At 39.4% G+C, this 13,101-nt stretch overlaps 2 protein-coding genes across 2 annotated transcripts; both read left to right on the forward strand.

Moving 5' to 3' along the window:
• Positions 1-6,551: 6,551 nt before the first annotated feature.
• On the forward strand, positions 6,552-9,357 carry LOC149403382 (putative nucleoredoxin 1). Its single transcript, XM_089608824.1, has 4 exons — positions 6,552-6,746; positions 7,160-7,639; positions 7,722-8,201; positions 8,372-9,357. The coding sequence occupies exons 1-4, from the start codon at positions 6,651-6,653 to the stop codon at positions 9,032-9,034; spliced, it is 1,719 nt and encodes a 572-aa protein (XP_089464950.1). The 5' UTR covers positions 6,552-6,650; the 3' UTR covers positions 9,035-9,357.
• A 1,403-nt stretch (positions 9,358-10,760) lies between these two features.
• On the forward strand, positions 10,761-12,333 carry LOC149403383 (RING/U-box superfamily protein). Its single transcript, XM_089608825.1, has one exon. The coding sequence runs from the start codon at positions 11,000-11,002 to the stop codon at positions 12,062-12,064; it is 1,065 nt and encodes a 354-aa protein (XP_089464951.1). The 5' UTR covers positions 10,761-10,999; the 3' UTR covers positions 12,065-12,333.
• The last annotated feature ends 768 nt before the right edge of the window (positions 12,334-13,101 follow it).

A 13,101-nucleotide genomic window follows, 5' to 3' on the forward strand; every position in this document is an offset into this window, starting at 1 on the left:
TTTACTAAACAATCTTACATTTCCCTTTTTTCATTTACGAAATAATAAAGGTGAGTTTGATTTTTATAGAAGATATTAATTATAATCTAAAGAGAATAATCTTGATATTTAACTCAGTACGGGTAGGTTTCAAAGCGGTAATTCAACGCAGCAAATGCCGTTCACAAATGAAAAATAATGAATAAATGGTTTCAAAGTTGAGTAGTTTTGGGATGGAGAAATTTCGTATCAAGAATGTACTTGTTACTTGCTATTTGCAAATGATTTGAAAATGGATTTTTGACCCAAATTTGACAAAAATATTTTTTCAAGGCATTTAAAGTTAATTTAAAAAAATTATTTTAAATTCTATCATTAAAAAAAATGTTAAATTTCATCGTGATTTATTGAAATGAAATAAAATTAAGGTAAATAGAGCAAACATCAATTATCTTTAGCAACGATTACAAAAAGAGTCGTCGTTGCTTTTTATTCAAATAAATCCCAAAAAATACAATCAAATACGATGCATTACGATCACCTTTGAATGTCATCGTAATTCGTTGTATTTTATCGTATTTTTCAGGATTTATACGAATAAAAAACAACTACTACTCTTTTTGTAGTCGTGTGCTCTATTTACATTAGTGTTGATTAATTCCATTAGATTATGATACATTATAAAATTCGCTAATGTGTATTATACCATTTGCAAATGATCTGAAAATGGATTTTTGACCAAAATTGGACAAAAATATTTTTTCAAGGCATTTAAAGTTAATTTTAAAAAAATATTTTAAACTCTATCATTAAAGAAAATGTTAAATTTCATCGTAATTTATTGAAATTAAATAAAATTAAGGTAAATATAGCAAACATCAACTCTCTTTAGCAACGACTACAAAAAGAGTCGTCGTCGCTTTTTATTCAAATAAATCCCAAAAAATACAATCAAATACGATGCATTACGAGGAATTATGATCACCTTTGAATGTCATCGTAATTCGTTGTATTTTATCGTATTTTCAGAATTTATACGAATAAAAAGCAACAATTATTCTTTTTGTAGTCGTTGTTTGCTCTATTTACCTTAGTGTTGATTAATTCCATTAGATTACGATACATTATTTGAATTTTAATATTTTCAATGATAGAGTTAAAAAAATAATGTTCAAATGCTTTGAAAGGATATTTATGTCTATTATTTGGTCAAAATTCCATTTTTGAATATTTTGCAAGTAAGAGGTCTATTGTTGATATTTCTCTTTTGGGAATGGCCATTGCTTACTAGTTACGTAATGTAATGTATAAACTTTTGTAACCGCTCGACTTGTGAATTTGAATAAATGGACGAGTTTTAATTCAAATTCTTGTTGCATATGAGACGTCCTTAAATTTTAAATATCTTGGAAAATGATAATATTTAAGGTCGATGAAATTTCGGAATGAAAATGTTCGAGTAATCCAATATTATTATTCGAAACATACTCGGAGATTTAAAAATCTCAAGAGTAAAAATGAATTCCGAAATCCCTTAAATATATTCAAGATAACGAGAAATAATAATAATTTTCTCGGTTATTTTTCAAGATTATTTTTAATTAATTAAGGACAGGATTGTGAGAGTTTATTTTGAAAGGACTTATATGCAATATTTTGAAGGACGAAAGTGAAAGAAAAAGAGAAGCAAGGGTTGATTTGAGAGAAACGTGGTGTGTCCTGATTGGGCCACTTGTGCACGCGTGGCAAAGAGTGAGGGTGCCACATGGCCACTTCCTCCTCAAATCATTGCCACCTCACCATTCTCTCTCTCTTCTCTATCTTCTTCTTCTTCCTCACCCTTCACTCGGCCGAAACCCACACCAAACGAGCAAACCAGGAAAAAGAAAAAAAAAAGAGAAGAAAAGGAGAACTCTCTCGGCCACCTCCGATCGCCGCCGATCCGTCATCACTGCCACCATCCCTCACCTCTCTCCTCCTTCTTCTTCTTCTCCGCGCCGCGCTATCGTCTCGCCGAGCCTCCACCGCGTGCGCTCCGGGCCGAGGAAACACAGCGCCGCCGAGCCCCCGACGTCGCCACCGCCACCTCCCACTCGTCTCTTCCCTCTCTCGCCTTCGCGCGTCACCGACCGCTGAGCCACCGCGCGCGCGTAGACCGAGCGACACACCGCCGCCGCGAGCTCGCCGTGACCGCCGCCGAGGAAGTAGACGCCGGGAACACAGCAATCGAGCGACGAGGACACCGAATTCGTGAGAATCTCGGTAAGAACAAGCTAAACTGAATTGATTTTTCTGAGAAATTAGGGTTTGAAATTCTGAATTGGGGATTTTCAAATCCGAGTTGATTTCGGTTAAATTGATTGGTTCTAAGTGTTCATTGAGCTTCGTGATTGACGATTATAGCTTGATTTTGTTTATTGAACTCGGATTTCTTAGTTTCGTCATGTATTTGGCCGAAAATGTGAGTTGGTTTGATTGGGTGTTTTTAGCCGAGAGTTTTTCCTGGTGTTGGATAGGATATGTAAGCTGATTATGTGAAACTTGGATGTTGAATCTGTTTGGTGTGAATTTGGAGTTTGTGGCCGTGTGGATTTCTTGGCCGTGAGTTTGTTTTGGTTATGTTTCTGGCCGTGTGTTTTTTCTGTTTGTGTTGATTTGTTTTAGCTGAGGCTGTGATGTTGAATCTGAGAACCTGTATGTTGGTTTGAGTGGTTGTTTTGGCTGAGTATGTTGTTTGGCCGATTGTTTGGTTGGTTTTAGTGTTGGCCATAAAGCTTATGTTTGTTTGTGACCGTGAGCTTGGTTTTGGCTGGCTCGGTCTCACTGCTCGTGATTATTTTTCTGAGCCTCGGTTTGAGTTTTGAGATCGTCTGTGTTGAGTCGTTGGTTAGTATGGTTTCGGTTTGGTGTTGGGTTCGGGATTTTTGGAATCGGGATTTGGATTGTGAAACTGATAAGGGTATGGAATTTAAGATATTAACTCGTCGTTGGATTCCAGGTTTGTATTACAGATCTTGACGGACGAACGGGAACCATACGAGTCAAGAGCGACGAGATCAGTTTCTGAAGATATCAAGTGATAGAGTTATCGAAATAAAGCTCGATTAACTCGTGAGTTTTAAATCGCTTATAGCGTTTAAATACTCTTAGATATGTACTTTCAGAATTTAAATAAATAATTTATGAATTATTTATTTAACGATGCTTATGAATTTAATTTAATTATTCGTTTGGAATTCTCGGTTATTTTTAATTTCGGATTATTTGATTTATTTAAGACTCGTGATTATTCGTTGAACATTATCTCGTATCACTCTCGATAGGAGGATACGCGAGTCTTGAATAAACCTCCGAAAAACCGGGGAATAATAAATTAAATTCTCGAATTCCGAACCGACTCTAATCCCGACAACGAACCCTATTATCTTTAAGTAAACTCGAATCCAATAACTAACAGATGTTCAACTCCGGATGCTAGTTCTCTCGACGTTCGACAAGTACCAAGTGTCTCGAAGAACGTGTGAAGCAAGACATCTTCAGGAATCGTCAAGCTTTCTGTCGAACAATTCCGGGTAAGTGTGGAGACATAAGTCAACTACTTACCAAGGGTATAATCCTGCTTGTTTGTGCATTTGCTTACTAGTAAACAAGAGTAGGTAAAAGCCTAAAAATGAATAAACTCGAAAGTTAAGGCTTCGGCCACTCTTGCTTGAAAACTTAGCTCGGGTTCGCCCGTTAGGTTCAAACGCTAACTTGAACCAGCCTTGTTTGCTTTGTGTGTGATTAGACTTCTCTTCTAACTCTAGGAAGTAGGTTAGAATCGAGAGGACGGAAGAGCGATAGACTCTCAAATTCAATCGAGAGTAGAGAGTTCGAAAGTCACATTTCGAGCTTTCAACTTAAAACACTAAACGAGCTTCAAAGGGAAACAATAATTTCTTTCGGGGTTTATCCCGTCACGCTCTTCCGTATATAAGTTTAACGTGTACGCTACTAGCTGCAGTGTACCCAAACTTTAATCTCGTGTCGGTGGTACTCACAAGTCCCTGACTTGTGTTTGGCGGGCCATGTCGGTCCGTGGGCCGAGTACTCGAAGCAATGGGTGAAGGTCGCGCATCGCGAGCTCATTGCTTGCTGGAAGACTCACCGGAAGCTGCCTTGAGCACACCGGGGCGTAGTGGGTGATGGTCGCGGTTCGCGAGCTCACTATGCCAGAGACCAGTGGCGCTGACGTCATGATGAAGGAAGTACCACTAGTGGATCCCAGACATGTGTTAAAACTTAGATCAGTTGACGACTGCTGCTCGAAGTTGAAAACTGGTCTCTAGTCGGACCGGAGGTTATAGCAGTGAGGAGTGTATAACCTTGCGGGACGGCTAGTATTCTAGGATGCGCGCTCATTAGTCACTTTTAGGTGATAGCTGCATCCTGCATTCTTGTTTGCTTGTTCGCACGTCACATGCTTTGCATTAGCTGCTTTTCTTTCATAGGCTAGACTCCCGCTTGCTGAGTCATTCGACTCATAGTTTTATGTCCCTTGGTAATGTAGATAAGGGCAAGGCGGCAATGTAGACGACCGAGAAGGAAACTGAGACGGGACGCGTATCTCTTGACCTACGGGCTATGGGTTCTGGCTCGGGAAGTAGACCTCTATATATATAATGTTTTGAGTAATCTCGACTCTTCCTTAAATAATATCCCGTGTATATATGTAAAGTCGGGAGCTTCTATGTACATATATATGTATGTATAAGGGTCGATATACGACTTCTAGTTCTAAAAGAAAAACGAAAAATTTCCCGAGATTTCCGATAACCACTTTTGTTGTAAACGTTTCCGCACTTTTAATAATATCGTATTTCGTATATTATATGTTTTGTAAATTATGTATTTACTTTAAATGTTTTGTTTACATTATATTATCCATATATGATATGCTCCCGCTACGTGATGTTGGTTCCGTCGAGTCGCGGCTTGCGGGCGAGGTGACGACGCTCGCGGGTCGTGACACGTAAGTTCCCATGTTAAATACCGGTAATTTTCTCATTTTCCATCCCAATTCAAATCAAGGTTTGAGATGCAATTTTTGAGTCTCGTGATTTACGGAAAATCGACAAGCCGAAAGATAATCGAATGGAAAAAAAATGTGGAAAAGGCAACTAATTTTCCGTTTTCAAATGGTGTTTTTGATGGAAATATGACATGCAGATGGAAAATCGAACGAAAAATAATGTTGTAAAATAAACTAATACATAAACACATGTAAATAAATTTAAAACAATAAAAATTATATACATCAAATATAGATGTTCCACACTTAAAGTCACACCACAAAATGTATCAAAGAAGGGAATAATAAGTGTTATAGTCAAACCACAATATCGCATATCATCATCAAATAAAGATGTTCCACACACATATAGCTAAAATAGAAAATGAAATGCATCAATAAAATCCTGATGAACGGTCCGGTTGGATAAAACTCGGTTCATTTTTTTGAAGCTTGCAATATTGGCACCATGTGAAATGTCCCTTGAACGATTGTTTTTGAACATGTCTGTCGTAGTCGACTTGATCATACCCCACGGCATCACTTATGAGTGGACATCTTGGTACACATGCTATAATATGCTCGGCATCGAATCGATCTACGCACACACCAAAAGTACGACACATACTTCTTTGCGTATTAACATGTGGCTGTGGTACTCCTATTGAATTAGGATAATGCTAAGAAGGACAAGTATATGAACCGTTACTCTGTGTGTCTGATGTTGTGAATGACATAATATCAAACTGAGACATCAAGTGATCGGCGTCGTAGTCACTATCAGAAGACATATACGATCCTATTCTTCGTTGTGTTCCGCCACAATAGTCATTATCAGAGGACATGTAGTGCGCCATTCCTCTCTGTATTCCACCTGTCGTAGTAAGACCCGGTCTCAAAGTCAAAGTATTCTCCGAGACTGTGAAATATGTAATATATTACTTTTCATATTATATATACATACATTGTTTGAGATCTTTAAACATTTTATACACTAACCTGTCATATCTTTGACGCATTACCCCGTGATAACTTTGTTCCATAGTCCAATTATCGTAAGGTTAGCTTCCACCACTAGCACCACCAAGGTCGTAATTACCACAAAAGCCACCACCTCCTCCATCGTCACCACTATCGAGACATCGTCCATCATCTGATGATCCATGCAAAGTCTAACCAACATTTTCACTCGATATCTGGTCTACATTAATGCCTTCGTTTCGAGCTTATGAGGCGACGTTTGGGTCGGAGTTCTGATTTTCATCATCAAAATGAACTGATCGGATCTTTTGAAGGAGTTCCTCATGGTCCACATTGCCCATAACCTCCATTAATTTAAAATGGACGAAATATTGGGCTAAAATAAATGAACAAATAGTACAGTGAAGGCCCAGGAGAACTTGGCGTGCCGACCAAGGAAGATGACGACAAAGCTGAAACGTCATCTAACTTGTCCAAGAAGACTCGGCGCAAGTCTTGGTCTCCCTCATCCTCGTATTTATATTTTATATATACAGACTCACGCACAGTCACTCACATTCGCATCAAGTGATTACAACAAATATATATTTAATCATACATAACTAAGAAAGAAGTCCTCGAGTTTTCAATATCTACAGCGATGGCTGACGGCGAAGTCAACGGCGTTTCTCACGACCTGTCGACGCTCTTTTCCTCCGCTGAGAGGAGCTTCCTCGTCCGTAACAATGGCGATCAGGTTCGAGATTCTCTCCTGATTTTTCCGATTGCGTTTCCTTTCCTTTGTTGCATTTCATTTCTGATTTTCGGTTGCCTCTGATATGAAATGAGAGAGAGAGAGAATCTTGCTAACCTATATATATATCAAATAATAATTTATATCAATTAATTTGTTAACATGGTCTTGATTTTGATTCGTAAGGTGGAGAATCGGGAAATCCTTTTTTAATTTCTGAAGCTACTATTAGTATTTTATTCAATCAAATGAAAAGTCAATTTCTACTTTGTCGTGATCAGTAATTTTTTTTTTTTAACTATTTGATCAGATTTCTCAGGATGCTCATTTTTCTCTCATATATTAAAAACTGAACAGCTTATGAAAAGGCTTAATATTAAAAAAAAGGTTGTGTGTTCTTGTTCATGTGTTGTCAGATTGAAATCGGTAGCTTGAAAGGCAAGACTGTGGGGATATATTTCTCGGCATCTTGGTGCGGTCCTTGTCGCCGTTTCACCCCGAAACTGATCGAGTTATACCAAGAAGTCGCTCCGAAAGGCGAGTTTGAAGTGGTCTTTGTCTCCGGCGACAGAGACGACGAGTCGTTCAAGGAATACTTCTCCAAAATGCCATGGCTTGCCATTCCGTTTTCCGACTCGGAGATGCGAAAGCGATTGAACGAGCTGTTCAAAGTGCAGGGAATTCCGAATCTTGTGATACTTGGCTCCGATGGAAAAGTCACGACCGAGGACGGGACGGCGATCGTGATGGAACACGGCGTTGATGGTTACCCGTTTACCCAAGAGAGGCTCGCTTTCCTGAAAGAGCAAGAAGAGGAAGCTAAGAGGAACCAAACCGTGAGCTCGGCTCTGGTCTCTGGCTCCCGGGATTACGTGATCTCGAAGGATCTGAGTCAGGTAAGTTTTTTTTTGTCTATTTTTGTTTTTGTTTTTAATAAATGGAAATTTCACGCTTTGGGTTTAATGAATGCATTTACAGGTTCCTGTCTCTGAGCTTGAAGGAAAGATGGTAGGGCTTTATTTCTCAGCGAACGCCTACGATCCGTGCGTTCAATTCACTGCCACGCTTGTTGAAATTTACAACAAACTCAAGGAGAAAGGTGAGAGCTTTGAGGTCGTCTCGGTGTCTTTGGACCGAGAAGAGGAAGAGTTCAAAAAAGGGCTCGAGAATGCTCCGTGGTTGGCTCTGCCGTTTCAAGACAAGACCTGTGAGAAACTCGTGCGATACTTTGAGCTCCGGACCATTCCGACGCTGGTTATATTGGGCCCGGATGGGAAAACCGTGAGCCCCAACGTAGCCGAAACCATCGAAGAGCACGGAATCAACGCCTACCCTTTTACGCAAGAGAAGATGGACGAGCTGGCCGCGATCGAGAAAGCGAAACAGGAATCGCAGACGTTGGAGTCGCTGCTGGTCTCTGGAGATAAAGACTTTGTGATCGGAAAAGATGGTTCCAAGGTACGAAAAATTAGAATATTTTTTTGTTTCTTCGTTCAAAATTGATCCCACATCGAATTGAAAAGATAAAGTGACTTAGCGGGAACACATATAATTGTTGAATAGTTTTGACAAAAACCCTAGTATTTTTTGCTCAACACTTGTAACGCATTTTTCTTGATTTCGATTAGGTTCCGGTGTCTGAACTCGTCGGGAAGAACATCCTGATCTATTTCTCGGCTCACTGGTGCCCGCCATGCCGTGGCTTCACACCCAAGCTTGTCGTGGCATACCAAGCCATCAAGGCGAAAGACAGCGCGTTCGAAGTGATATTCGTGTCGAGCGACAGAGATCAAGCCTCGTTTGACGAGTACTACTCCGAGATGCCGTGGCTAGCCCTTCCTTACGGAGATGAAAGGAAGAAATTCCTCAACAAAAAATTCAAAGTCCAAGGCATCCCGACGGCCGTGGCCATCGGTCAGTCGGGCCGGACGGTCACGACGGAGGCCCGGGACCTCATTATCGCCCACGGTTCCGACGCGTACCCGTTCACGGAGGAACGATTGAAGCGTCTCGCGGAGGAAGAGGAAGAGATGGTAAAGGGGTGGCCTGAGAAGTTGAAGCACGATCTCCACGAGGAACACGAGCTTGTTCTCACTAGCCGTCAAAGCTACATCTGCGACTCGTGCAACGACTCGGGGACTGGATGGTCTTTTTACTGCAAGGAGTGCGATTTCGATCTCCACCCAAAGTGTGCTCTGGAGAAGAAGAATGAGGAAGTGAAAGATGAAGAGGCAAAGCCGGCGGAGGGTTATGTCTGCGAAGCCGGTGTTTGTCGCAAGAAAAATCCGTAGACGCGGTGATCATTTCTCTCTTTTGATTCAAAACTTCACTACTTTGGTGTCTGGTTTTCGATTTGAAATGCTATATCTCTGGTTTGATTTGAAGTCAAGTCCTTAGTGCCTGGTTTTCATTCGGGGTGCAAATGAAGTTTGTGTTACAGAGTGCAAATCTAGTATCTGGTGCTTAAAAATAAATTTGTGATGCTTAGTGTGATATTTCAGTGTGATATTTGTGTTACAGAGTGCAAAACTAGTATCTGGTGCAAATCCAGTAACAGTGTGATATTTCAGTGTTTGGTGCTTGAAAATAAAGTTGTGATGTTTAGTGTGTTCAAGTTACTTGTAGTCTTCTGCCAATAGTCTCTTTCCAATTCACTCTAACAGACACACACACACACACACACATATATATATATATATATATATATATATATATATATATATATATATATATATATATATATTGTAGTCTGTTATAGGCATTTTCCAACTATCTGGCACTTGAAGTTATCATCATCCTTAACAATGGCGACCAGATTTAATTTTCTGCCTTTTCTCAATTATCATCATCCTCATATGGCCTCGCATTTTTTTTTGTCAAAACATAATTTAGAAATTGCCTTCTGTGTTATCTATTGAAATCGATATAAAGCGGAATGCAAGTATTCAAATTATCCGTTTAAGGCTCATCTTCACGGACATTGAAAAAAAAAAAAAAAAAAAAAACCTTTGAATTTTTCTGAAAAATCACGCATCAATCGGAGAACGATTCAATAGTATCTTCTAGAGAAACCCCTTAGGCAGCCTCCTATGTAACCAATAAACATATGAAGATGAAGTTATTGTAGATTTCCTCGAGTGGCTATTCGGACATAGAACTCAGTTGGAAAAATGATCAGATGATAATGTTGTCGAGTTCATAGTCCTTGGAGCGTGCAAGACAATAAGCAAAGCTTTCCATGGCCATTGAATTATCGAGCTCTTGTGACGAAGGCTCGTTGAATTATGAACGGACTTGGATTACTACGAATTCTAGTAGGAAGGTGGAGTGAGAGTAGCTCGGGATTTTGCTCAAGAGTCATTTTTGGAGATACCCTCTTGACAAGCCAAAGCCGATTCGACTTTGGAGTTGGAATGTGAAGCCGTGAATACATCAATCTATCCAATAGGTAATCTAAGATATGGATATCCAATCGAACGCGAACTTGGTGGTCAAAGCTCCTCGGAGGACGGAGTTTGCTCGGATTGGAAGCTGTCACGAGCGAGATGCGTCGTTTGTTATTAATTGCCTCAAATTTTTTTTTTTTCAGTTTATATTCTTAGAATTTGTAAGATTCTAGTTCACAATGTTTGTAAAAATTAGATTTGTAAAAAAAAATTCTATGTTTTGCTTACCCGTATAGGCTATTTTTTGTTCTTAAATAGATAACTACTATAACATCTATCTAATATAGGATGGAATATAACACATTTTTGCTCACTACTAGTTTTAGGAAAGTCCTTATTTATTTATTTATTTTTTAAATATGATGTCGTTTGTGGCATCTATTATGGCTTAAAATTAACGACAATGAAAAAAAACTAAAACTAAAAATAAATAAAAAGCATCTCCCAAAGACCAATGCAATGCGCTTTGTACTTTAGCTTAGTAAAAAGGCTCTCCCTCCTCAAGAACAAGAAGCTATATATATATACACATATAATTATATATATATATATGGGCTCCATTAGTTGGGAGATTTTTTTCCCTCAATAGCCGAGTAGGTAAACTGCAACCTTGACATCTCTAAAAAAAAAAAAAAAAAAAAAAAAATCCTTTTCACCATTCGAGTCTTTCTCTCTTCTTTCTTCCTCCTAATAAAAATATTTTCTTTCTTTCGGGTACTTGTACTACTAGTCTTTCTTTGGCTTACTCGTTTGTTTCTTTCTCATTCTCTGCCTCAAAAATACACAATCATACAATAAAAACAAATAAAGATGGCGAATTCAGTTTGCGATGATTACGACCCCAAAATGTCCGGTCTCGCGTTTCAGAAAAACGCTCTCGAAAGCCCATCATCGTCGTCGTCGTCGTCGTCGGGAAAGATAAGTCCGGCGATACTCTTCATCATAATAATCGTCGCCGTCATATTCTTCGTCTCCGGCGTCCTCCACTTGCTCGTCAGACTCCTCACTCGCCGGCGACGAGCCACATCGCCGGCGACCAACCCCGCCCGAGAAGAGGAAACCATCTCGGAGAGGCAGCTCCAACAGCTCTTCCACCTCCACGATTCCGGGCTGGACCAGAGCTTCATCGACGCTCTCCCGAGGTTTCTGTACGGAGAGATTGACTCGTCGGAAGTCAAACAGCACTTCGACTGCGCTGTCTGTCTCTGCGAGTTCTCGGCGGCGGACGAGCTCCGCCTCCTCCCGCCGTGCTCCCACGCCTTCCACGTGGACTGCATCGACACGTGGCTCCTCTCGAACTCCACGTGTCCGCTCTGCAGAGCCTCCCTCTCGCTCGACGACCCGGTCTTCTTCTTCGGAGAGGACTCAGACCGTCCGTTCGCCGGAGGAGAAGAAGAAGAAGACGAAAAAGAAGAAGAGGAAGGTCAGATCCGGAAGAGAGTCATGTCGGTCCGGCTCGGGAAGTTCAGAAGCGTTGAACGCGACGGAGAAAAGTCAACGGGCGATGATAGTACTGATAATAAAAACAAATCTGGTAGTAGTAGTAATTTGGGGGTGGATTCTAGAAGGTGCTATTCGATGGGGTCGTATCAGTATGTGGAGGCTGATTCAGATTTGCAAGTCGTGGCTTTGAAATTGAGGCCACGAACACAGAGTCATAATAAGAAAGAAGAAGAAGGCTTTTTTGGGAATGGGAATGGTGATTCCGAGGGAAAGAGGATTATGAATGTGAGGAATAAAGGAGAGAGCTTTTCAGTGTCCAAAATCTGGCAATGGCCTAGGAAGGAAAAATGTCCAAGCTCATCTCATGAAGAAGAAGAAGAAGAGCCTCGTTTGAGCAGGTTTCCATGGAATAACAGATCTCAAGTTTCATGAATTTTTTTTTTTAATTTTTAATTTTTTTTTTTTTTTACTAGTGATAGTATACAGTAGTAGTGACACGCAATGTTTCTTTCGTTCTTTTGAGGTTGGATTGGAATTACTTTTTATGACAAAAGTGGGGAATGTAACTTTATCTTTTCCGAGAAAATTCCATGCATTTAGTAAGCTCCACTTTCACTCACATTTGGCTCTATTGTTTCTTGAGCTTCATGTTTTTCTTTGCTAATGTGCAAGATATCTTAATGAAAATTATTAGATCTTTAAATGGGTAGTTGCTACCGTAGTTCTTGTTATTTCTCAAATCAATATCTTTTAGAAAAACAGTGCTTCATGCCCATGTGATGGTTATCAACCAACAATGAATTTAAAAAAAAGCTTACTACTTTGTTGGCCCCAAGTACTAATTTGGTTTTTAAGTATAAAGTTATGATTACCATGCAAGTCTTATCATAATATTTCTTTTTGGATGCGTTTGGGTAATCTCTACAATGCTTTTTTTCTCTCTTTTTCCTTTATAACCTTTTACTTATTTATATATTGTTTTCTGATCTTCCTTGAAATTTCACATGAGAATCAACAACCTATGATATATTAGTAGTTTACAACTTACAAGCAAATGTTTAATCAATCGATTGGCAGCATATGGTCCTTATGATCAATTTTTTTTTTCGCAAATTACTTTCTCGGTAATTCGAAACTCTTCTCGCTTACCAATTGAGTTAACCCCTCTTATCATTTATGATCAATTTGAGAGTTATATAATTGATATAGGACAGTTTGTGGGATTGGAAAGTATTGAAGAATTTTCGGTGAAAATAGTTGAAACAAGAAGAAATGTTGTATATCCTCTTATTTGTTGGCTCGTTTCGTTGACATTAATTTTACAAATTTATAACTAAATAAACCACCTAAAATAAGAGATTTGTTAAATAGCAAACTTTTTGTAAATTTTAAATAAATAACTATGACTTGACATCTCCTGGATAGTTTATGGTTTCTAGACTTGCCATTGTGTTTCACGTTAGTTTTTG

The sequence above is a fragment of the Urtica dioica genome, chromosome 3, assembly GCF_054948205.1.
Source record: "Urtica dioica subsp. dioica isolate 48M chromosome 3, U.dioica_male_clone48M_v1_H2, whole genome shotgun sequence".
Lineage (NCBI taxonomy): Eukaryota > Viridiplantae > Streptophyta > Magnoliopsida > Rosales > Urticaceae > Urtica > Urtica dioica.

Excerpts from the sequence above, each read along its gene's own strand:
- LOC149403383 (XM_089608825.1), top strand. The coding sequence starts at position 11,000 with ATGGCGAATTCAGTTTGCGATGATTACGACCCCAAAATGTCCGGTCTC.
- LOC149403382 (XM_089608824.1), top strand. The coding sequence starts at position 6,651 with ATGGCTGACGGCGAAGTCAACGGCGTTTCTCACGACCTGTCGACGCTC. Across the intron at positions 6,747-7,159 it reads TCCGTAACAATGGCGATCAG|ATTGAAATCGGTAGCTTGAA; the intron begins GTTCGAGATTCT and ends ATGTGTTGTCAG. Across the intron at positions 7,640-7,721 it reads TCTCGAAGGATCTGAGTCAG|GTTCCTGTCTCTGAGCTTGA; the intron begins GTAAGTTTTTTT and ends ATGCATTTACAG.